Consider the following 25,922-nt stretch of genomic DNA (forward strand, 5'->3'; position numbering starts at 1 on the left):
AGTTCTTTCAGGATGGTGAATAGATGACAAATCATTCACAAATCATATGCAGAGAATGTGATAACTTTACTGATTTAACATCCACAGGCAATGCATCTTTACTGAATTTTTAAACATGTCAAATGCAAGGTTCCAAGTGAATGCAACACATTGCTGAGCTGGTTACAGGGATAATAATAATAATCTTTATTATCACAATTAGACTTACATTGCAATGACGTTACAGTGAAAATCCCCTAGTCGCCACACTCCGGCCCCTGTTCGGGTACACAGAGGGAGAATTCAAAATGTGTAAATTACCTAACAGCACTTCTTTCGGGACTTGTGGGAGGAAACTGGAGCACCCGGAGGAAACCCGCGCAGACACGGTGAGCATGTGCAGACTCCGCACCGACAGTGACCCAGCCGGGAGTCAAACCCGGGTCCCTGGCGCTGTGAAGCCACAGTGCTAACTGATGTGTTGGGTGTTCAGGATCCGTGGAACACATACAGGCCACCAACACTTAAAATAGTGCAACACTATTTTATTAAGTCAGAAACTGTTGAACATACTTCCACTGTGGGTTAACACGATATTAGATTGAACTAAAGACCTATGCCTTGTCCTAACCAGTCTATGCACTCAGCACATGGTGAGGATCTGTGCTGCAAGCTGTCAGCTCTGTCCTACTAGGAGGCTGCAGCTCGAATGATGCCCCCTGTCTTTATAGTGCGTGTGCTCTAACTGGTGATTGACTGCAGTGTTCTGTGTGTTGATTGGTCCCGTTGTGTGTCCATCAGTGTGTGTGTATCTGCACCATGATATACTGGTGTATATTATGACATCCCCCCTTTTATAAAAGAACGTATATGTGTGGCAATAAATAATGTATGGTGAGAATGTTCCTCACTACGTGTGGGGTGCGAAGACATATTTACAGGACTACGTACATGAGAACTAAGCTATTTACATGGGAAGGTGCCTGGTGCAGAGAAGCAGTATGCAGCAAGAATAACGAGATCAACACTATATATAAACCAGGGAAACGATCAAACAAAGCAACAAAACAATTCAGAAAGTCTATAAGTCCACAAAGTTCATAAATTAAATCTCTGAGGTGGGCGACGAATTCTGGTTGACCACCTCAAGGGTGGGTCGAGAGCCGCCGGTTCAGGAGCGGGCAGGACTGCGTCAGAGTCAGCGGGATGCAGAGTGACAGGGATTTCTGCATAGTCCGTAGCAGGGTCAGCAGGAGGGCGAGGCGACAGTGGAGGATCACGTAGCGAGCGTGGAACAAGATGAAGGGCGCGTCGATTGCGGCGCAGAATGGAGCCATCCGGTAGCTGAATTGAGTCGATTTCGGCGGGAGAAAAGCTGGTGAGTCAGTTTCAGCGGGAGCAGTGCGGAAGTGGCTGCTGGGAGGTAAGTCTGTCCTTTAAAAGCACTTGTCTTTGCAGGGGCAGGCCAGTCGATTTCGGCGGGAGAATCAGCTGGTGAGTCAGTTTCAGCGGGAGCAGTGCGGAAGTGGCTGCTGGGAGGTAAGTCTGTGCTTTAAAAGCACTTGTCTTTGCAGGGGCAGGCCAGTCGATTTCGGCGGGAGAATCAGCTGGTGAGTCAGTTTCAGCGGGAGCAGTGCGGAAGTGGCTGCTGGGAGGTAAGTCTGTCTTTTAAAAGCACTTGTCTTTGCAGCGGCAGGCCAGTCGATTTCGGCGGGAGAATCAGCTGGTGAGTCAGTTTTAGCGGGAGCAGTGCGGAAGTGGCTGCTGGGAGGTAAGTCTGTCCTTTAAAATCACTTGTCTTTGCAGGGGCAGGCCAGTCGATTTCGGCGGGAGTGGAGCTGGCTGGTTAGTCCATTTCAGCAGGAGCTGAGAATTTTTTTTTTTTTATAAATTAGTGTTTTAGGCGGGGACAGGAAGTCAACCCACGGACGCCTGGGAAGACCCTCACCAATAAATTCTGGTGGAGAGGAAACCCATTGGTCTGAGGTAAGTACCATATTTTATTATATTATTATTATTTTTTATAAAAAATTTAATTTAGTTGTTAGCCAGATCTTGGTAGAAAGTTAGAGGAATGGCAGGGAAGGGAGTGCAATGTTCCTCCTGCAGGATGTTTGAGGTGAGGGATGCAGTTAGTGTCCCTGCTGATTTTACCTGCAGGAAGTGCTGCCATCTCCAGCTCCTCCAAGACCGAGTTAGGGAACTGGAGCTGGAGTTGGAAGAACTTCGGATCATTCGGGAGGCAGAAGGGGTCATAGATAGCAGCTTCAGGGAATTAGTTACACCAAAGATTGGAGATAGGTGGGTAACTGTAAGAGGGACTGGGAAAAAGCAGTCAGTGCAGGGATCCCCTGCGGTCGTTCCCCTGAGAAACAAGTATACCGCTTTGGATACTTGTGGGGGGGGGACTTACCAGGGGTAAGCCATGGGGTACGGGCCTCTGGCACGGAGTCCGTCCCTGTTGCTCAGAAGGGAAGGGGGAGAGGAGCAGAGCATTAGTAATTGGGGACTCTATAGTCAGGGGCACAGATAGGAGATTTTGTGGGAGCGTGAGAGACTCACGTTTGGTATGTTGCCTCCCAGGTGCAAGGGTACGTGATGTCTCGGATCGTGTTTTCCGGGTCCTTAGGGGGAGGGGGAGCAGCTCCAAGTCGTGGTCCACATTGGCACTAACGACATAGGTAGGAAAGGGGACAAGGATGTCAGGCAGGCTTTCAGGGAGCTAGGATGGAAGCTCAGAACTAGAACAAACAGAGTTGTTATCTCTGGGTTGTTGCCCATGCCACGTGATAGTGAGGTGAGGAATAGGGAGAGAGAGCATTTAAACACGTGGCTACAGGGATGGTGCAGGCGGGAGGGATTCAGATTTCTGGATAACTGGGGCTCTTTCTGGGGAAGGTGGGACCTCTACAGACAGGATGGTCTACATCTGAACGTGAGGGGCACAAATATCCTGGGGGGGAGATTTGTTAGTGCTCTTTGGGGGGGGTTAAGCTAATGCAGCAGGGGCATGGGAACCTGGATTGTAGTTTTAGGGTAAGGGAGAATGAGAGTATAGAGGTCAGGAGCACAGATTTGACGTCGCAGGAGGGGGCCAGTGTTCAGGTAGGTGGTTTGAAGTGTGTCTACTTCAATGCCAGGAGTATACGAAACAAGGTAGGGGAACTGGCAGCATGGGTTGGTACCTGGGACTTCGATGTTGTGGCCATTTCGGAGACATGGATAGAGCAGGGACAGGAATGGATGTTGCAGGTTCCGGGGTTTAGGTGTTTTAGTAAGCTCAGAGAAGGAGGCGAAAGAGGGGGAGGTGTGGCGCTGCTAGTCAAGAGCAGTATTACGGTGGCGGAGAGGATGCTAGATGGGGACTCTTCTTCCGAGGTAGTATGGGCTGAAGTTAGAAACAGGAAAGGAGAGGTCACCCTGTTGGGAGTTTTTTATAGGCCTCCTAATAGTTCTAGGGATGTAGAGGAAAGGATGGCGAAGATGATTCTGGATATGAGCGAAAGTAACAGGGTAGTTATTATGGGAGACTTTAACTTTCCAAATATTGACTGGAAAAGATATAGTTCGAGTACAATAGATGGGTCGTTTTTTGTACAGTGTGTGCAGGAGGGTTTCCTGAAACAATATGTTGACAGGCCAACAAGAGGCGAGGCCACGTTGGATTTGGTTTTGGGTAATGAACCAGGCCAGGTGTTGGATTTGGAGGTAGGAGAGCACTTTGGGGACAGTGACCACAATTCGGTGACGTTTACGTTAATGATGGAAAGGGATAAGTGTACACCGCAGGGCAAGAGTTATAGCTGGGGGAAGGGCAATTATGATGCCATTAGACGTGACTTGGGGGGGAGAAGGTGGAGAAGTAGGCTGCAAGTGTTGGGCACACTGGATAAGTGGGGCTTGTTCAAGGATCAGCTACTGCGTGTTCTTGATAAGTATGTACCGGTCAGACAGGGAGGAAGGCGTCGAGCGAGGGAACCGTGGTTTACCAAGGAAGTGGAATCTCTTGTTAAGAGGAAGAAGGAGGCCTATGTGAAGATGAAGTGTGACGTTTCGGTTGGGGCGATGGATAGTTACAAGGTAGCGAGGAAGGATCTAAAGAGAGAGCTAAGACGAGCAAGGAGGGGACATGAGAAGTATTTGGCAGGAAGGATCAAGGAAAACCCAAAAGCTTTCTATAGGTATGTCAGGAATAAGCGAATGACTAGGGAAAGAGTAGGACCAGTCAAGGACAGGGATGGGAAATTGTGTGTGGAGTCTGAAGAGATAGGCGAGATACTAAATGAATATTTTTCGTCAGTATTCACTCAGGAAAAAGATAATGTTGTGGAGGAGAATGCTGAGACCTAGGCTAATAGAATAGATGGCATTGAGGTACGTAGGGAAGAGATGTTGGCAATTCTGGACAGGCTGAAAATAGATAAGTCCCCGGGACCTGATGGGATTTATCCTAGGATTCTCTGGGAGGCCAGGGAAGAGATTGCTGGACCTTTGGCTTTGATTTTTATGTCATCATTGTCTACAGGAATAGTGCCAGAGGACTGGAGGACAGCAAATGTGGTCCCTTTGTTCAAAAAGGGGAGCAGAGACAACCCCGGCAACTATAGACCGGTGAGCCTCACGTCTGTAGTGGGTAAAGTCTTGGAGGGGATTATAAGAGACAAGATTTATAATCATCTAGATAGGAATAATATGATCAGGGATAGTCAGCATGGCTTTGTGAAGGGTAGGTCATGCCTCACAAACCTTATTGAGTTCTTTGAGAAGGTGACTGAACAGGTAGACGAGGGAAGAGCAGTTGATGTGGTGTATATGGATTTCAGCAAAGCGTTTGATAAGGTTCCCCACGGTAGACTATTGCAAAAAATACGGAGGCTGGGGATTGAGGGTGATTTAGAGATGTGGATCAGAAATTGGCTAGCTGAAAGAAGACAGAGGGTGGTGGTTGATGGGAAATGTTCAGAATGGAGTACAGTCACAAGTGGAGTACCACAAGGATCTGTTCTGGGGCCGTTGCTGTTTGTCATTTTTATCAATGACCTAGAGGAAGGCGCAGAAGGGTGGGTGAGTAAATTTGCAGACGATACTAAAGTCGGTGGTGTTGTCGATAGTGTGGAAGGATGTAGCAGGTTACAGAGGAATATAGATAAGCTGCAGAGCTGGGCTGAGAGGTGGCAAATGGAGTTTAATGTAGAGAAGTGTGAGATGATTCACTTTGGAAGGAATAACAGGAATGCGGAATATTTGGCTAATGGTAAAGTTCTTGAAAGTGTGGATGAGCAGAGGGATCTAGGTGTCCATGTACATAGATCCCTGAAAGTTGCCACCCAGGTTGATAGGGTTGTGAAGAAGGCCTATGGAGTGTTGGCCTTTATTGGTAGAGGGATTGAGTTCCGGAGTCAGGAGGTCATGTTGCAGCTGTACAGAACTCTGGTTCGGCCGCATTTGGAGTATTGCGTACAGTTCTGGTCACCGCATTATAGGAAGGACGTGGAGGCTTTGGAGTGGGTGCAGAGGAGATTTACCAGGATGTTGCCTGGTATGGAGGGAAAATCTTATGAGGAAAGGCTGATGGACTTGAGGTTGTTTTCGTTGGAGAGAAGAAGGTTAAGAGGAGACTTAATAGAGGCATACAAAATGATCAGGGGGTTAGATAGGGAGGACAGTGAGAGCCTTCTCCCGCGGATGGAAATGGCTGGCACGAGGGGACATAACTTTAAACTGAGGGGTAATAGATATAGGAAAGAGGTCAGAGGTAGGTTCTTTACGCAAAGAGTAGTGAGGCCGTGGAATGCCCTACCTGCTACAGTAGTGAACTCGCCAACATTGAGGGCATTTAAATGTTTATTGGATAAACATATGGATGATAATGGCATAGTGTAGGTTAGATGGCTTTTGTTTCGGTGCAACATCGTGGGCCGAAGGGCCTGTACTGCGCTGTATTGTTCTATGTTCTATGTTCTATGAACCAGGAACGAGTGGGGGGGCCACCTGCCGAAGGACAACAGCGGTTGCAGACCAGCCACCATCCGGAAGATGGATGCGGACGTTGTCATCTGGAGCCAGGGCAGGGAGATCAGCTGCACGGGAGTCATGAGCCGCCTTGTGCTGTGCACGAGACAGCTGCATCCGGCCAAGGACCAGAACGTGGTCGAGGTCTGGGACATGGATGGACGGCACCGTCGTCCTCAGGGTATGACCCATGAGTAACTGGGCTGGCGACAGGCCAGTGGATAATGGGGCAGAGCGATAGGACAGCAAGGCGAGGTAGAAATCGGACCCAGCATCGGCAGCCTTGCAGAGGAGCCGTTTGACTATATGTACTCCCTTCTCCGATTTGTCGTTCGATTGTGGGTACAGGGGACTGGATGTCACATGGGCAAAATTGTACCGCTTGGCAAAGTTGGACCATTCCTGGTTGGCGAAGCAGGGGCCATTGTCCGACATAACCGTGAGTGGAATGCCGTGTCAAGCAAAGGTTTCCTTACAGGCACGAATGACTGCAGACGAAGTGATGTCGTGCAACCGTATCACCTCCGTGTAATTCGAAAAGTAGTCCACGATCAGGACATAGTCTCTACCCAGCGCGTGGAACAGGTCGATGCCCACCTTGGTCCATGGTGATGTGACCAACCCATGGGACTGCAGGGTCTCACGTGGTTGGGCCGGCTGGAAGCGCTGACAAGTGGGGCAGTTGAGCACTGTGTTGGCTATGTCCTCATTAATGCCGGGCCAGTACACTGCCTCTCGGGCCCGTCGGCGGCACTTCTCCACGCCAAGGTGGCCCTCGTGTAGTTGTTCCAGGACGAGCTGGCGCATGCTATGCGGGATGACAATGCGGTCCGGTTTTAGAAGAACCCCGTCTACTACCGCAAGATCATCTCTGACATTTTAGAATTGAGGGCATTGGCCCTTGAGCCACCCGTCCGTTAGGTGGCGCATGACACGCTGTAGCAAAGCGTCAGCCGCTGTCTCGCGGCGAATTTGGACGAGGTGTTCATCCGTGGCAGGTAGATTGGAGGCCGCGAATGCCACATGGGCGTCAACCTGGCAGACAAATCCCGCTGGGTCACATGGAGTGTTGACTGACCCGGAGAGAGCGTCAGCAATGATGAGGTCTTTGCCTGGGGTGTATACCAGCTGGAAGTCATATCGCCGGAGCTTGAGAAGAATACGCTGGAGGCGAGGCGTCATGTCGTTCAAGTCTTTCAGTATTATATTGACCAGCGGGCGATGGTCTGTCTCGACGGTGAATTGAGGAAGTCCGTAGACATAATCGTGAAACTTAACCACACCGGTCAGAAGGCCCAGGCAATCCTTTTCTATCTGCACGTAGCGCTGCTCCGTGGGGGTCATGGCGCGTGACGCATATGCAACGGGAGCCCATGATGAGGCCTCATCACGTTGAAGGAGCACTGCCCCAATGCCGGATTGGCTGGCATCGGTCAAAATCTTGGTCTCCTTTGCTGGATCAAAGAAAGCTAAGACCGGGGCCGTGGTCAGTTTTGTTTTGAGTTCTCTCCATTCGCGCTTGTGGGCAGGGAGCCATTGGAAGTCTGTCGTCTTCCTGACCAGGTTCTTGAGAGCCGTGGTATGAGAGGCGAGGTTAGGGATGAACTTACCTAAAAAATTGACCATGCCCAGAAATCGGAGGACTGCCTTCTTGTCCTCTGGTGTTTTCATAGCTGTGATAGCAGCTACCTTGTCCGCATCCGGCTGCACACCCAATTGGGAGATGTGGTCCCCGAGGAACTTGAGTTCCGTCTGACCAAAAGAGCATTTGGCCCTGTTGAGGCGGAGGCCATGCTCACGTATGCGTTTGAATACGCGCTGGAGGCGATTCACATGCTCCTGTGGGGTGGTGGACCAAATGTTTATGTCGTCGACATAGACGCGAACACCTTCAATGCCTTCCATCATTTGTTCCATAATCCTATGGAACACTTCTGAAGCAGATATGATCCCAAACGGCATCCTGTTGTACAGTCACAAGTGGAGTACCACAGGGATCTGTTCTGGGGCCGTTGCTGTTTGTCATTTTCATCAATGACCTAGAGGAAGGCGCAGAAGGGTGGGTGAGTAAATTTGCAGACGATACTAAAGTCGGTCGTGTTGTCGATAGTGTGGAAGGGTGTAGCAGGTTACAGAGGGATATAGATAAGCTGCAGAGCTGGGCTGAGAGGTGGCAAATGGAGTTTAATGTAGAGAAGTGTGAGGTGATTCACTTTGGAAGGAATAACAGGAATGCGGAATATTTGGCTAATGGTAAAGTTCTTGAAAGTGTGGATGAGCAGAGGGATCTAGGTGTCCATGTACATAGATCCCTGAAAGTTGCCACCCAGGTTAATAGGGTTGTGAAGAAGGCCTATGGAGTGTTGGCCTTTATTGGTAGAGGGATTGAGTTCCGGAGTCAGGAGGTCATGTTGCAGCTGTACAGAACTCTGGTTCGGCCGCATTTGGAGTATTGCGTACAGTTCTGGTCACCGCATTATAGGAAGGACGTGGAGGCTTTGGAGTGGGTGCAGAGGAGATTTACCAGGATGTTGCCTGGTATGGAGGGAAAATCTTATGAGGAAAGGCTGATGGACTTGAGGTTGTTTTCGTTGGAGAGAAGAAGGTTAAGAGGAGACTTAATAGAGGCATACAAAATGATCAGGGGGTTGGATAGGGTGGACAGTGAGAGCCTTCTCCCGTGGATGGAAATGGCTGGCACGAGGGGACATAACTTTAAACTGAGGGGTAATAGATATAGGACAGAGGTCAGAGGTAGGTTCTTTACGCAAAGAGTAGTGAGGCCGTGGAATGCCCTACCTGCTACAGTAGTGAACTCGCCAACATTGAGGGCATTTAAAAGTTCATTGGATAAACATATGGATGATAATGGCATAGTGTAGGTTAGATGGCTTTTGTTTCGGTGCAACATCGTGGGCCGAAGGGCCTGTACTGCGCTGTATTGTTCTATGTTCTATGTTCTATGTAACAATATCTGCCAAAGGGGGTATTATATGTGCAAAGTTTCCTGCTGGATTTGTCGAGCTAGATTTGCCAGAATCCTTTTGAGGCGTCGAGTTAGTTGAAGAGCTTGGCGCGAGCCATCTCACATGTGAGCTCTTCGCGCTTGGGAATTGGATAATGCTCCCTCAAGATATTGTGATTTAGATCCTTGGGATCAATGCAAATTCTCAATTCGCCGGAAGGCTTTTTTTACACATACCATGGAACTGACCCAGTCGGTTGGTTCCGTGACTTTGGAAATCACTCCTTGGTTCTGGAGGTCCTGCAGCTGCTGCTTGAGGCAGTCCTTAAGGGGTGCTGGGACCCTGCGAGGTGCATGCACCACAGGCGTGGCATTCTGTTTTAATAAAATCTTGTAGGTGTACGGGAGCGTGCCCATGCCCTCGAAGACGTTGTGGTGCTGGTTGGTAATGGCGTCGAATTGCGCCCTGAAGTCAGTGTCCTGAAAGGCAGAATTGTCATCAGGAGAGAGAGAGTGACCTCTCTGAACTAGGTTCAACAGCTTGCATGCCTGCGCGCCAAGCACGGAGGCTTTCGAGGAGCCCACAATTTCAAAGGGAAGGATGGCTTTGCGTGACCTGTGCGTCACTTCAGGTTGGCACGAGCCGCTGGCAGCAATGACATTGCCATTGTAATCTAATAGCTGGCAGGCTGATGGAAGGATGGCTGGTTTGACACAAAGGCTTTGGAGGTCAGACCGCGCAATGAGATTGGCGGAGGCACCAGTGGTCAGGCGGAATCGTATTTGGGACCGGTTGACCGTCAGGGTGGCACTCCACTCATCGTCTGGATCGATGCTGTCCGACAGCGGCTGGTGTCTTTGCTTCGGGGACACCCTGTTTTTTGTGACGACACCGACTCGAAAAGGCGCCTTCGGGTCCTCGGTGTCAATTTCGGGTAGTAGGTCCGCATCGGACTCGGTGACCGTGGGTTGAATGGCCCGGACATTCCTGCGCGGCTGGCTGAAGCGATATAGAACATAGAACATAGAACAATACAGCGCAGTACAGGCCCTTCGGCCCACGATGTTGCACCAAAACAAAAGCCATCTAACCTATACTATGCCATTATCATCCATATGTTTATCCAATAAACTTTTAAATGCCCTCAATGTTGGCGAGTTCACTACTGTAGCAGGAAGGGCATTCCACGGCCTCACTACTCTTTGCGTAAAGAACCCACCTCTGACCTCTGTCCTATATCTATTACCCCTCAGTTTAAAGCTATGTCCCCTCGTGCCAGCCATTTCCATCCGCGGGAGAAGGCTCTCACTGTCCACCCTATCCAACCCCCTGATCATTTTGTATGCCTCTATTAAGTCTCCTCTTAACCTTCTTCTCTCCAACGAAAACAACCTCAAGTCCATCAGCCTTTCCTCATAAGATTTTCCCTCCATACCAGGCAACATCCTGGTAAATCTCCTCTGCACCCGCTCCAAAGCCTCCACGTCCTTCCTATAATGCGGTGACCAGAACTGTACGCAATACTCCAAATGCGGCCGTACCAGAGTTCTGTAGAGCTGCAACATGACCTCCTGACTCCGGAACTCAATCCCTCTACCAATAAAGGCCAACACTCCATAGGCCTTCTTCACAACCCTATCAACCTGGGTGGCAACTTTCAGGGATCTATGTACATGGACACCTAGATCCCTCTGCTCATCCACACTTCCAAGAACTTTACCATTAGCCAAATATTCCGCATTCCTGTTATTCCTTCCAAAGTGAATCACCTCACACTTCTCTACATTAAACTCCATTTGCCACCTCTCAGCCCAGCTCTGCAGCTTATCTATATCCCTCTGTAACCTGCTACACCCTTCCACACTATCGACAACACGACCGACTTTAGTATCGTCTGCAAATTTACTCACCCACCCTTCTGCGCCTTCCTCTAGGTCATTGATAAAAATGACAAACAGCAACGGCCCCAGAACAGCTCCTTGTGGTACTCCACTTGTAACTGAACTCCATTCTGAACATTTCCCATCAATCACCACCCTCTGTCTTCTTTCAGCTAGCCAATTTCTGATCCACATCTCTAAATCACCCTCAATCCACAGCCTCCGTATTTTCTGCAATAGCCTACCGTGGGGAACCTTATCAAACGCTTTGCTGAAATCCATATACACCACATCAACTGCTCTACCCTCGTCTACCTGTTCAGTCACCTTCTCAAAGAACTCGATAAGGTTTGTGAGGCATGACCTACCCTTCACAAAGCCATGCTGACTATCCCTGATCATATTATTCCGATCTAGATGATTATAAATCTTGTCTCTTATAATCCCCTCCAAGACTTTACCCACTACAGACGTGAGGCTCACCGGTCTATAGTTGCCGGGGTTGTCTCTGCTCCCCTTTTTGAACAAAGGGACCACATTTGCTATCCTCCAGTCCTCTGGCACTATTCGTGTAGACAATGATGACATAAAAATCAAAGCCAAAGGTCCAGCAATCTCTTCCCTGGCCTCCCAGAGAATCCTAGGATAAATCCCATCAGGACCCGGGGACTTATCTATTTTCAGCCCGTCCAGAATTGCCAACACCTCTTCCCTACGTACCTCAATGCCATCTATTCTATTAGCCTGGGTCTCAGCATTCTCCTCCACAACATTATCTTTTTCCTGAGTGAATACTGACGAAAAATATTCATTTAGTATCTCGCCTATCTCTTCAGACTCCACACACAACTTCCCATCCCTGTCCTTGACTGGTCCTACTCTTTCCCTAGTCATTCGCTTATTCCTGACATACCTATAGAAAGCTTTTGGGTTTTCCTTGATCCTACCTGCCAAATACTTCTCATGTCCCCTCCTTGCTCGTCTTAGCTCTCTCTTTAGATCCTTCCTCGCTACCTTGTAACTATCAATCGCCCCAACTGAAACTTCACACCTCATCTTCACATAGGCCTCCTTCTTCCTCTTAACAAGAGATTCCACTTCCTTGGTAAACCACGGTTCCCTCGCTCGACGCCTTCCTCCCTGCCTGACCGGTACATACTTATCAAGAACACGCAGTAGCTGATCTTTGAACAAGCTCCACTTATCCAGTGTGCCCAACACTTGCAGCCTACTTCTCCACCTTATCCCCCCCAAGTCACGTCTAATGGCATCATAATTGCCCTTCCCCCAGCTATAACTCTTGCCCTGCGGTGTATACTTATCCCTTTCCATTATTAACGTAAACGTCACCGAATTGTGGTCACTGTCCCCAAAGTGCTCTCCTACCTCCAAATCCAACACCTGGCCTGGTTCATTACCCAAAACCAAATCCTCGCCTCTTGTTGGCCTGTCAACATATTGTGTCAGGAAACCCTCCTGCACACACTGTACAAAAAACGACCCATCTAATGTATTCAAACTATATCTTTTCCAGTCAATATTTGAAAAGTTAAAGTCTCCCATAATAACTACCCTGTTACTTTCGCTCTTATCCAGGATCATCCTCGCCATCCTTTCCTCTACATCCCTAGAACTATTTGGAGGCCTATAGAAGACTCCCAACAGTGTGACCTCTCCTTTCATGTTTCTAACCTCAGCCCATACTACCTCGGAAGATGAGTCCCCATCTAGCATCCTCTCCGCTACCGTAATACTGCTCTTGACTAGCAGCGCCACACCTCCCCCTCTTTTGCCTCCTTCTCTGAGCTTACTAAAACACCTAAACCCCGGAACCTGCAACATCCATTCCTGTCCCTGCTCTATCCATGTCTCTGAAATGGCCACAACATCGAAGTCCCAGGTACCAACCCATGCTGCCAGTTCCCCTACCTTATTTCGTATACTCCTGGCATTGAAGTAGACTCACTTCAAACCACCTACCTGAACACTGGCCCCCTCCTGCGACGTCAAATCTGTGCTCCTGACCTCTATACTCTCATTCTCCCTTACCCTAAAACTACAATCCAGGTTCCCATGCCCCTGCTGCATTAGGTTAAACCCCCCCAAAGAGCACTAACAAATCTCCCCCCCAGGATATTTGTGCCCCTCAGGTTCAGATGTAGACCATCCTGTCTGTAGAGGTCCCACCTTCCCCAGAAAGAGCCCCAGTTATCCAGAAATCTGAATCCCTCCCGCCTGCACCATCCCTGTAGCCACGTGTTTAATTGCTTTCTCTCCCTATTCCTCATCTCACTATCACGTGGCACGGGCAACAACCCAGAGATAACAACTCTGTTTGTTCTAGTTCTGAGCTTCCATCCTAGCTCCCTGAAAGCCTGCCTGACATCCTTGTCCCCTTTCCTACCTATGTCGTTTGTGCCAATGTGGACCACGACTTGGGGCTGCTCCCCCTCCCCCTAAGGACCCGGAAAACACGATCCGAGACATCACGTACCCTTGCACCTGGGAATCAACATACCAAACGTGAGTCTCTCACGCTCCCACAAAATCTCCTATCTGTGCCCCTGACTATCGAGTCCCCAATTACTAATGCTCTGCTCCTCTCCCCCCTTCCCTTCTGAGCAACAGGGACAGACTCCGTGCCAGAGGCCCGCACCCCATGGCTTACCCCTGGTAAGTCCCCCCCCCCACAAGTATCCAAAGCGGTATACTTGTTTCTCAGGGGAACGACCGCAGGGGATCCCTGCACTGACTGCTTTTTCCCAGTCCCTCTTACAGTTACCCATCTATCTCCAATCTTTGGTGTAACTAATTCCCTGAAGCTGCTATCTATGACCCCCTCTGCCTCCCGAATGATCCGAAGTTCTTCCAACTCCAGCTCCAGTTCCCTAACTCGGTCTTGGAGGAGCTGGAGATGGCAGCACTTCCTGCAGGTAAAATCAGCAGGGACACTAATGGCATCCCTCACCTCAAACATCCTGCAGGAGGAACATTGCACTCCCTTCCCTGCCATCCCTCTAACTTTCTACCAAGATCTGGCTAACAACTAAATTAAATTTTTTTAAAAAAATAATAATAATAATAAAATATGGTACTTACCTCACACCAATGGGTTTTATTATTAGGTTAGAGGAGGAGGGCGGGTGGGAGACACTACACGTGTAGTGTCTCGGGTTTCCTCTCCACCAGAATTTATTGGTGAGGGTCTTCCCAGAAGTCCGCGGGTCGAACTTCCTGTTCCTGCATTAAACACTAAATTTTTTTTTTTAAAACAGCAAAGAGGGACCGAAAACGGGACCAGGTAAATGTTTACCACTGAAATTGACTAGCCTGCTCCTGTGAAGGTCTCCCAGAAATCACTAGCCCACCGCTCCCGCTGAAATCGACTGGCCTGCTCCTGCAAAGACAAGTGTTTTTAAAGGAGAGACTTATCTCCCAGAAATCACTTCCGCACTGCTCCCGCTGAAATTGACTAACCTGCTCCGCTCCCGCTGAAATCGACTGGCCTGCTCCTGCAAAGACAAGTGTTTTTAAAGGAGAGACTTATCTCCCAGAAATCACTTCCGCACTGCTCCCGCTGAAATTGACTAACCTGCTCCGCTCCCGCTGAAATCGACTGGCCTGCTCCTGCAAAGACAAGTGTTTTAAAGGAGAGACTTACCTTGGCAGGCTGAGCTGATCTGCATGAAGCAGCATAGTGGCCAAGTTTGCCACATCTCAGGCATTGTCGGGATTTGGAAGGGCATTGCCGCTTTAAATGGGTGGAGCCACAGTTGCCGCATGTCGTAGCGTCAGTACGTTCGTTGCGCCACCGCACATGTGCGGCGCGGTCGTACGCGGTGCGTGCCTGCGCATTACATTCGTCAACGTCGCCATCCCCTCGTTTGGTGCGCACAAGCGCGGGAGTCTGCGAAAAGCGCGCGAAATGGCCGCCCTCATCCAGGCGGAGGCCCTGGAGTTGCTCGATTGCTTGGACCTGTTCCACCTCATGGGGACCTTGCCGCGCCGTTTCAGCCGCTTGGATGTGGGAATACCGACTCGTGCCATTTTCGTGTAGCATGCAGGTCTCGATGGCGGTCGCTAGGGTGAGCTGCTTTACTTTGAGGAGCTGCTGGCGTAGGGGGTCCGACTGAACACCAAAAATGATCTGGTCGCGTATCATGGACTTGGAGGTGGGCCCGTAGCTACAGGACTGCGTGAGGATGCGGAGGTGGGTGAGAAAGGACTGGAAAGGTTCATCCTTACCCTGCAAACGCTGTTGGAATACACAGCGCTCGAAACTTTCATTCACCTCTATGCTGCAGTGAGTGTCAAACTTGAGGAGGACCGTCTTGAACTTTGTTTTGTCTTCATCATCTGCAAAGGTGAGAGAATTGAAAATGTGGATAGCATGTTCCCCAGCCGTGGATAGGAAGAGTGCGATCTTCGAAAAGTGGTGTCTGAGGCAGCTTCCCGGTCTGTGGCTTCAAGGTAGAGCTGGAAGCGTTGTTTGAATATCTTCCAGTTGGCCCCGAGGTTACCGGTGATGCGGAGCGGCGGCGACGGGCGGACGCTGTCCATTTTGCAGGATGGCTGTATGCTGGTGGAAGGCAGATCACTTGCAGGTAGGTCTAAGAAGTTCTAATATCCCTCAACTCCTGGTATCATGATGTGTTGGGTGTTCTGGATCCATGCAACACATACAGACCACCAACACTTAAAATACTGCAACACTATTTTATTAAGTCAGAAACTGTTGAACATACTTTCACTGTGGGTTAACACAATATTAGCTTGAACTGAAGACCTATGCCTTGTCCTAACCAGTCTAGGCACTCAGCACATGGTGAAGATCTGTGCTGCAAGCTGTAAGCTCTGTCCTACTAGGAGGCTGCAGCTCGAATGATGCCCCCTGTCTTTATAGTGCGTGTGCTCTAACTGGTGATTGACTGCGGTGTTGTGTGTTTTGATTGGTCCCGTTGTGTGTCCATCAGTGTGTGTGAATCTGCAACATGATATACTGGTGTATATTATGACACTAACCACTGTGCCATCGTGCTGCCCAGTAATTGGCCTGCTAAAGGTGACATTCATCGAGATAATTTGACAGACCCATTCCTCCGCCGATAAATCTAGTGTCACCCCTGTGAGGGAAAAGAGCATCGGAAATGAGAGAATTGTAGCAATGATCAATGAGGGTCCCGGCAAAGTCACCTTTCTTTACAGGTATCAGGAGCTAAGGACAGTTTGGTCACCAAGTTTAGTCTGCCATCTCCTGCTTGAACCAGGAATGGATTACAGTTCTATTGGTGCCGATCAGTCTCCAGCACTTCATTCAAGCAGTCATTCCTCATATTCGTTCCATAATAGGTTGTTCTCCTATTTATACTGGGGTTGATAATATGATATTAAACACTCCAACAAAAATTCCCTTTTTTTTTGCACTTCAGGTCGACCTTTGGGGACAGTGACCACGATATGATAGAATTCAGCCTGCAGTTTTAAGGGGCAGAAGCTGGAGTCAGATGTAGCGCTATTACGACTGAGTCAAGGTAACTGCAAAGACATGAGGGAGGAGCGGGCCACAGTTATTGGAAGGTGAGCCTAGCAGAGAAGACAGTGGAACAGCAATGGCAGGAGTTTTTGGGGGGTTATTCGGGAGGCACAACAGAAATTCATGCCAAGGAGGAGGAAACATGCTAAGTGGCGAGCGAGGCAATCACGGCTGACAAGGGAAGTCAAGGACAGCATAAAACAAAAAGAAAAAGCATATATTGTGGCGAGGATTAGCGGGAAGCTCGAGGATTGGAAAGCCTTTAAAAGCAAGCAGAGCACAGCTAAGCTAGACAAGAGTGGCACGGTAGCACAGTGGTTAGCACTGTTGCTTCACGACATCATGGGTCCTGGTTGGATTCTCGGCTTGGGTCACTGTCTGTGCGGAGTCTGCACCTTCTCCCCGGGTCTGCGTGAGTTTCCTCCGGGTGCTCCGGTTTCCTCCCACAAGTCCCGAAAGTCTTGTTTGTTAGGTAAATTGAATGTTCTGAATTCTCCCTCTGTGTACCCCAACAGGCGCTGGAATGTGGCGACTAGGGAACTTTCACAGGAACTTCTTGCAGTGTTAATGGAAGCCTACTTGTGACACTAATAAAAATGATTATAGTATGTGAATTGAAGCCACACTGTTGGCCTTGTGCTGTATCATAAACCAGCTTACCAGCAAACTGAGCTAAACCAGCCCCATGCTAACCTGAGCTAAACCCAAAATGTAATCAGGGTTTGTGATGACGTGCATAAAGCAATTCTGTATATAATTTATACACAACCTCTGACCAGCAGGTGGCAGTGTGGGTGTGTAAGCCTACCATGCAGCTCTGTGCCTGGGGGAAGTTGGGAGTAAGTCGTGTTGGTGGAGAGTGTCATGTGAGAGTACCTTTAAGACATGGATGTTTAAGCAACATACCTTTAAGAAAACAGTGATGTCAGAGAGTGGGTGGAGCTAGGCTTTAGATCAGCCATTTTTCAGTTTAGTTTTGCAGTTTGAAAAGAGCTTGGGAGTGTCTGTGTTTGCAATGAGCTGGATCTCTGCCATGAAAGACTATCTCTGGATCCTTTGGGGTGATTTAAACTCATAATGATAAAGCCTTTAACCTGATATGATTCTGTTTAAAGGTGTTTAGTCTTTTGGAAGTTTGAAGGAACATTTTGAGGAATTATTTACTGTTGCAATATTTTCAGAGTTATCTTTGAAGTAAGGGTAGTTAAGAGATCCAATGTTTATTTAAGATGTTAAGTTGAGTTCATGGAATAAACAGTGTTTTGTGTTTAAAAACCCACGTGTCCATAATTGTAATCCCACACCTAGGGAACAAGCTGTGTGCTCGAAAAAGCAACAAATCCACTAAAGGGAGAGGTTGGTTGAACTCTATTATACATTTTGGGGTTCTGAAAATGCCTCGCCCATAACAATAGACATATTTTATAGTGGCTCTATAGTAGTCAGTTAGTGTTAGTAGAGGATTTTCATAGTAACTTCATTGTCGTGATAATGTAAGCCTACTTTTGACACTAATAAAGATTTATTTATTTATTTAAAGAAGCCGGAAGGGGGTGAGAAGATGAAATATGAGTATAAGTTAGCTAGTAATATAAAAGGAGATTGCAAGAGGGTTTTTCTGATATATAAAAGATAAGAGAGAGGCAAGAATGGGCATTGGACCACTGAAAAATGAACCTGGAGAAGTAGTAAAGGGGAACAAAGAAATGGTAGAGGAACTGAACAGTTACTTTGCATCAGTCTTCACGGTGGAAGACAGCAGTAGGATGTCAGAGCTTCAAGAAAGTAAGGGGGCAGAGGTGAGTGCAGTGGCCATCACTAAGGAGAAGGTTCTGGGAAAGTTGAAAAGTCTGAAGGTGAATAAATCACTCGTACCGGATGGACTACACCCTAGAGCTCTGAAGGAGATTGCTGAGGAGATTGTGGAGGAATTGATGGTGATCTTTTGGGAATCACTAGAGCCAGGGAGGGTCCCAGATGTAACACCACTGTTTAAGAAGGGAGGGAGGCAGAAGACAGAAAATTGTAAGCCAGTTAGCTTGACTTTGGTCGTTAGTAAGATTTTAGAGTCCATTATTATAAATGACCTTGCGGAGTACTTGGAAGTGCAGGATAAAATAGGACTGAGTCAGCACGGCTTTATCAAGGGGAGGTCATGTCTGACAAACCTGTTAGAATTCTTTGAGGAGGTAACAATTCGCAACTATTCACGATATGCATTAACGATCTGAAAGATGGAACTGAGGGAATTGTTGCTGAGTTTACAGATGATACAAAGGTCTGTAGAGGAACAGGTAGTGTTGAGGCAGCGGGGAAGCTGCAGAAGGACCTGGACCTGCTAGGCGAGTGGGCAAAGAAGTGGCAGATAGAATACAATGTGGAAAAATGTGAAGTTATGCACTTTGGTAGGAACATTAGAGGCATAGACTATTTTCTAAATAGGGAAAGGCTCAGAAATCTGAAGCACAAAGGGACTTGGAGTCCAGTTCAGGATTCACTTAAGGTTAACATGAAGTTCAGTCGGCAGTTAGGAAGGCAAATGAAATAGGATAAGATCTATTCCCATTTGGAAGAAAATGGGCGTATCAGTGATAGGCAGCATGGTTTTGTGCAGGGAAGGTCATGTCTTACCAACTTAATAGAATTCTTTGAGGAAGTGACAAAGTTGATTGATGAGGGAAGGACTGTAGATGTCATGTACGTGGACTTCAGTAAGGCATTTGATAAGGTTCCCCATGGTAGGCTGATGGAGAAAGCGACATCTCATGGGGTCCAGGGTGTACTAGCTAGATGGATAAAGAACTGGCTGGGCAACAGGAGACAGAGAGTAGTAGTGGAAAGGAGTTTCTCAAAATGGAGAACTGTGACCAGTGGTGTTCCACAGGGATCCGTGCTGGGACCACTGTTGTTTGTGATATACATAAATGATCTGGAGGAAGGTATAGGTGGTCTGATTAGCAAGTTTGCAGATGACACTAAGATTGGTGGAGTAGCAGATAGTGACGGGGACTGTCAGAGAATACAACAGAATATAGATAGATTGGAGAGTTGGGCGGAGAAATGGCAGATGGAGTTCAATCCGGGCAAATGCGAGGTGATGCATTTTGGAAGATCCAATTCAAGAGCGAACTATACGGTAAATGAAAAAGCCCTGGGGAAAATTGAAGAGCTGGCAGGACATGTTACAGTTGTATAAGACTTTGGTTCGGCCACATTTGGAATACTGCGTACAGTTCTGGTACACATTACCAAAAGGATGGAGATGCTTTGGAGAAGGTGCAGAGGAGGTTCACGAGGATGTTGCCTGGTATGGAAGGCGCTAGCTATGAAGAGAGATTGAGTAGATTAGGATTATTTTCATTAGAAAGACGGAGGTTGAGGGGGGACCTCATTGAAATCTACAAAATCATGAGAGGTATAGACAGGGTGGATAGCAAGAAGCTTTTTCCCAGAGTGGGGGACTCAATTACTAGGGGTCACGAGTTCAAGGTGAGAGGGGAAAAGTTTAAGGGAGATATGCGTGGAAAGTTCTTTACGCAAAGGGTGGTGGGTGCCTGGAACGCATTGCCGGCGGAGGTGGTAGAGACGGGCATGATAGCGTCATTTAAGATGGATCTAAACGGATACATGAATGGGCAGGGAGCAGAGGTTCGTGATGCAGAGCCAGGCCAACAGCGCGGGTTCAATTCCCGTACATGTCAGGAGGGAATCCCAAAGCTTTGGGCCGAGGCAATGGCTGATGTCGGTTGGTGTGGAGGAAGAAGGGGCAAAAGGATGGAGCCAGAAGACAGAGAGTTCAAGGGCACCGTAGACTTTGGAAGAGGTTGCGGAAATCCAGGCCAACAAAGCTGTGCAGCCCAAAGAAACTGGCACACGGAGCATGATGAATGATTAATTCGTGCCCTTGCTTCCAAGGCGGGCCAGGTGCCAACTCCATGGCGGTGCGGTCATGTAAATTATTTTGTCATGTGCAGTTAAAAATGCTTTTAGATGGCGGAAAGCCTCATAAGGGGCCCACGCTTGCGTGAGGCCAGCACGATTTGGAGGTAGCCTGCCTGGCCTAAAGCCAACAGGAGCCTCCATGGGGGATGTGTATTCCGCAAAGGCTCGAGGTAGCTGGGAAAGAGAGAGTCAGATCTGCAAGGAAACGGAGTGAAGGTGCAACAGAAGAGAATTGCAAACTCTGGAGATTTTCTTTTGTTGGTTCAGAACCAGTGCAACCAGAAAGCCATCACGGTTAATGTTAGCAATCTCGACCCGGCCATGAATGTGATAACAAATTCAATGACCTTACTCAAGTGGCCAAGGTCAGTGAATGCATCTTCAAACCCGGCAGAACCACCAGCCTCAGACCCTGCCCAGTGCAACACACCCCTATCACTCACCTACCAACAGCTTGTACTGATCACCACTCGTACCTCATAGCTTTACCTCACCTTCATGTGCAAGAAGAACTGCAGCTTGGGCACACTACCAGCTACATAACCATGACAACCAAACACATGGCACTCACCTCTCACTGACACACTCCCCGCTCTCTCCTGCAGGATAAGATAATGCACAGCGGGGAGGTAGCAGTGCCTAACTGGTGGGGACACATACGGCAGTATGCCCGCATGCCCATGGAGGAGATAGATGCTCCATTGATGGAATGGCAGTGACTGAGGCAGTAGCCAGCAGCAGCACTGAAACTACAGCAGACAGGTCAGGTTAACCTTGGAGGAGGAGAAGAACTAGCCCCCTAACATGGCAGGACGGGGTATAAAAATGGCATGGCAATAACCAGGGGGAATTTCAATCTTCATACAGACCAGAAAAATCAAACGTGCAAAGGGAGCCTGGATGAGGAATTCATTGAATGTTTTCTTAGAATGTCACAATCTGGAGCCAATCAGGGAGCAGACCAAATTAGATAATGGTATTGTGCAATGAGGTGCGATGAAGTAGGATTGATTAATCAGCTCTTATGTTAATGCATAAATAGAGAATGTAACTCCCTTATTCAAAAAGGGTGTGAGACAGGAAGCGGGAAACTACAGGCCAGCTATCACAGGGAAAACGTTAGAAGTTATTATTAAAGAGGTCATGGCAGGGCGATTAGAAAATTAATGGTGATCATGCAGAGTCACATTGGTTTTGTGAAAGAAAAATCATGTTTAACCAATTTATTGGAGTTCTTTGAAAAGGTTAACATGTGCTGTGGATAAAGGGGAACTGGTGGATGTACTGTACTTAGATTTCCAGAAGGCATTTGATAAATCGATAAAATTAAAAGTTTATTATAAAAATAAAAGCTGATGGAGTAGCGGGTAACATATTTGCATGAATAGACGATTGGTTGGCTATCAGGGGCGAGATTCTCCGATCCCCCGCCGGGTCGGAGAATCGGCGGGGGCTTGCGTGAATCCCGGCCCCGACGGTTGCCGAATTCTCTGGCTGCTAGAATGCCTGTCCCGCCGGCGTGGATTAAACCACCTCTCTTACCGGCGGGACAAGGCGGCGCGGGGCGATCTGGCCCTGGGGGGTGCCCCCATTGTGGCCTGGCCCGCGATCGGGGCCCACCGATCCGCGGGCGGGCCTGTGCCGTGGGGGCACTCTTTTCCACCATGGCGGAGGCGGAAGAGACCCCCTCCACTGCACATGCGCGGGGATGCCGTGAGCGGCCGCTGACGTTCCCGTGCATGCGCCGCCCGGCAATGTCATTTCCGCACCAGCTGGCGGCGGGGCACCAAAGGCCTTTCCCGCCAGCTGGCGGGGCGGAAATCAGTCCGGCTCAGGCCTAGCCCCTCTAGGTTAGGGCCCGGCCCCTCAAGATGCGGAGGATTCCACACCTTTGGGGCGGCGCGATGCCGGACTGATTTGCGCCGTTTTGGGTGCCGGTCAGCGGACATCGCGCCAAGTACGGAGAATTTCGCCAGGAAACCAAAATTAAACATAAATGGGTCATTCTCTGGTTGGCAAGATGTAACAATTTGCATGGCACAGGGATCGGTGTTGCATGAAGGGTTTGAATTTGTTGACATAAAGATAGGTAAGTTATGAAGTGGACATAAGGAGGCTACAAAAGGATATAGATGAGTTAAGTGAGTGGGTAACAATCTGGCAAATAGAGCAACATGTGGGAAAACATTAAGTTGCACATTTTGGAACAAAGAATGAAAAAAAAACACATTATCTAAATGGTGAGAGATTGCAGAACTCGATGCAGAGGGATCTGGGTGTCCGAGTGCATGGATCACAAAAGGGTAGTAAGCAGGGACAGCAAAAATTAGAGAAGCTATTAGAATGTTGTTGTTTTTTGTGAGGAGAATGGAGTACAAAACCAAGAGCAGGTTAAGCACTAGGACTCCTGCGGCAAGTAACCCTTCTCCTGTCTCCCCAAAGCCTGTCCACCATCTACAAGGCATGTTGAATCCCTGCTGGCCAGGTCGAGACTGATACCACTGTGAGCGACTCCCTCAACTCGACCTAACGCCCTCGGATGCAGGAACATCGTATCACACCAGTAAAAAAAAAACAGAGATTAAAAGTATTTAAGAGCCCTGGGTATCTAGACACATTCATTCAAAGACAAAACCACTTATTGCCAAATCACAGACCTTAGGCCATGAACATCAGTAGATAATTCACATCCGAACACTCAATGAAATTAATACCAATGTTGTATTTCCCTTTGTAGATTTTATCAATGATAACATCACAGATGACATTCAGTGTGTGAAAAGGATAGTGAGACCCCAAGGAATGAATACCTGGTATGTTAAAACATTTTATTTTCCTGCTTTTAGTTGTCTCTGAACTTCATTTGCCTTTGAGAGGAATGGAGCTCCGATATTTTGGTGTTTGCCAAAACTGTGGCTGCTTGGGCTATGAGTTGTCTATGAGTCTCACGGATTGAATATACTCAGGCAATCATCCACTTTTTCCCACTGGATATCATTAAAACACAATTGGCTTGAAGCCCGGTTTGATTGGTTCACTCAGTGTTCAATGGTTGACCCTAAAAGTGAAATGGTTGCTTCATGACAATGTCTTTCTCTTGTAACTCAGTGAATAAATCAGGCAATAAAAAGAGGGCTGCTCTTGCTCCAGACTGGCGACCAATGGGCACTGCCTGAAGATTACAAAAGGGAGGTACAGCACATCCTAACCCCTGACGAGGTGAGGCCAGTGAGTCTTCCGCAGACCCCACACAAAGGAGGGGAAATCAAATCCAGTTAGTGAGGCTCTGATCCCCTTGCCTGGTAACCCAGAACAAGGGTGCACAGTGTCAGGGTAAGGGGCCGGTCATTTAGCCTTGAGATAATACGAAACGTCTTCATTCCAGGGTTTCTGGATCTTTGGAATCCTCTACCGTGGACGTACCATCTTTGCTCATCTTTCAGGCGGCGATAGGCATATTTTTAATCTCAGCGAATGAAGAGGTACAGTGTGCAGGCAGGAAAGTGCAGCTCAAACCTCTGATCATACTGAATGGCAGTGGACCACGCTCAATGGACCATATGGCCTTCTCCTATTTCTTGAGTTCTCACCTACACTCAAAGGGAGGTTTGCAATGGGCTATTGACTGGCCATTGTAGGCCGTGTTCACCACAATGTGCCATTTTTAATGCGGATAATATCCCACAGAGACTGGAGAAAGACATGTATTTTGAAACAAAGAAGGGCCCAACAGAAGGAGTGACCACAGCGTTGGTCAAAGAAACGGGAATGAAGTATGGTCCGAGAAGGAGCATGGGAAATGGCAAGATAAATGGAATCTGAACAGGTAATTCTGGATGTATGGCCAAGTTAGCTGAAGGTACAGCCTCCCACAGTCCAAAGATGTGCAGGTTAGGTGGACTGGCCATGTTAACTTGCCCCTTAGTATCCAGGGATGTACAGGATCGGTTCTGGGGATAGGGCGGGATAGCGGGGGGAGTGGACCGAGGTAGGGTGCTCTTTCGGAGGTCCGGTGCAGACCCAATGAGCCGATTGGCCTCCTTTTTCGCTGTAGGGATTCTCTGATTCAATAATAGGATGAAGAATGAACAGTCATTGAAATGGAGGGTTTGGATGTGATGCTGGTGATGCTCTCCAGATGATTATAGAAATAGGATTGGGAGAAATACTGGGCAACAATTTTTACATTGTTTCGTTGGAGGATGAAAGACAAGGTCAAGCAGAGGATGTTCCTTAAAAAAAAAGGGCGGCATGGTGGCACAGTGGTTAGCACTGCTGCCTCACAGCTCCAGGGGCCCGGGTTCAATTCTGGCCATGGGTAACTGTCTGTGTGGAGTTTACACTTCCTCCCCGTGTTTGCGTTTGTTTCCTCCGGGTGCTCCTGGTTTTCTCCCACAGTTCAAAGGTGTGCAGGTTAGGCAGATTGGCCTTGATAAATTGTCTCTTAGTGCTCAAAGGTTAGGTGGGGTTACGGGGCAATGACCCTGTGCAAGTGCTCTTTCAGAGAGTCGGGGCAGACTCGACGGGCTGAATGGCCTCCTTCTGCACTGTAGGGATTCTATGATTCTATGTCTGTGATATCATTGCAGGACAGTGACAGCACAGATTTGGATGGGATGAAGTTTATGTAGGATAGAGAATGGGATGAGAGCATTGCAATAATCCATATGTGGTCCAATCTCTACGTTAATCAATGATCCTCAATCTATTTGCTTTTGCCGGTTTTCAGGCAATAGCTTGCACCGTGACTAAATGGAGCTCTCTGAGCCCTCCGCTGAGTTTTGTCAGGGTGCAGACTTCAGTGATGTGAGCCATTGATTGGGGGGGCACCACAGCTGGCCCCACTTGTACCGATTTACTGCAAAAAGGCCTTGGCCCTTGCGGTAAATGTTGAGGAGTGCTGACGTTGGCGTGGCAGATTGGAGCCGGGTGGGTGGGTTGTGGGATCTGTGATGAGGAAATTGTTTTTAATGAAGTTGAGTTGATCAGAGGGTACCTGAGATGATGAACATTGTTGTGCTGAGTTGGGTACCTACAAGATGTGTATAGGATGTGTTGTACCACACTGATGCACAGTACTCTGGAGGCAAGTAGATGATGGCCAGAGCTGAGATCTTTAAGGTTTGAGCATCTGCACCCCATGTAGAGCCAGCAAGTTTGCTCAGGAGGCGCTTTCATGTTTTGACCTTTGTTTTGTCTTGTTCAGATGTTTTTTGTATGTTAGTGTTCAGGCAAGGGTAACACCAAGATAGACGGAATGTTGTTCGTGATTAAGTCTGTTGCCATTCAGGGAGATTTTGGGTGTGATTCTCCGGTCGCCGAAGTCGAAATCACGGTCGGCGATCAGCCAGAGAATCCCCGTTTCTGCCGAAATCGGGGGCGGTGCCGCTTTTGCGATGGTCCACCCCCTCGAAAACGGCGTACTCCGCACGTTGCATGGACGGCCTCGGGACGTCAACTGAGGCCCTCCCCCGGTGCTCCACCCAGCGAGGACGAGATCCAGATCGCGACGTCTTGCGAGATCCAATGAGAATCTGGCGAGGCATTCTGAGTATCGAATAATCTCGCGGGTGGCACCTCGTGAGATTTAATGGCCTCGCAGCGTCATGG

General features: G+C 48.5%; 1 protein-coding gene across 2 annotated transcripts in view; it reads left to right on the forward strand.

Annotated features, from left to right (window-relative positions):
- Positions 1-25,922, forward strand: part of LOC140427645 (lysozyme C-1-like) — a 125,999-nt gene that overhangs the window by 20,078 nt on the left and 79,999 nt on the right. Inside the window, exon 3 of one of the 2 annotated variants that reach the window (XM_072513093.1) lies at positions 23,050-23,125. The exons of the other annotated variant lie outside the window; for it this stretch is intronic. Within the exon in view, the coding sequence (XP_072369194.1) occupies positions 23,050-23,125 (76 nt within the window). The remainder of the gene's footprint in view (positions 1-23,049; positions 23,126-25,922) is intronic. 2 annotated transcript variants of the gene reach the window in all.

This window comes from Scyliorhinus torazame, chromosome 8 (assembly GCF_047496885.1).
Source record: "Scyliorhinus torazame isolate Kashiwa2021f chromosome 8, sScyTor2.1, whole genome shotgun sequence".
Taxonomy (NCBI): domain Eukaryota; kingdom Metazoa; phylum Chordata; class Chondrichthyes; order Carcharhiniformes; family Scyliorhinidae; genus Scyliorhinus; species Scyliorhinus torazame.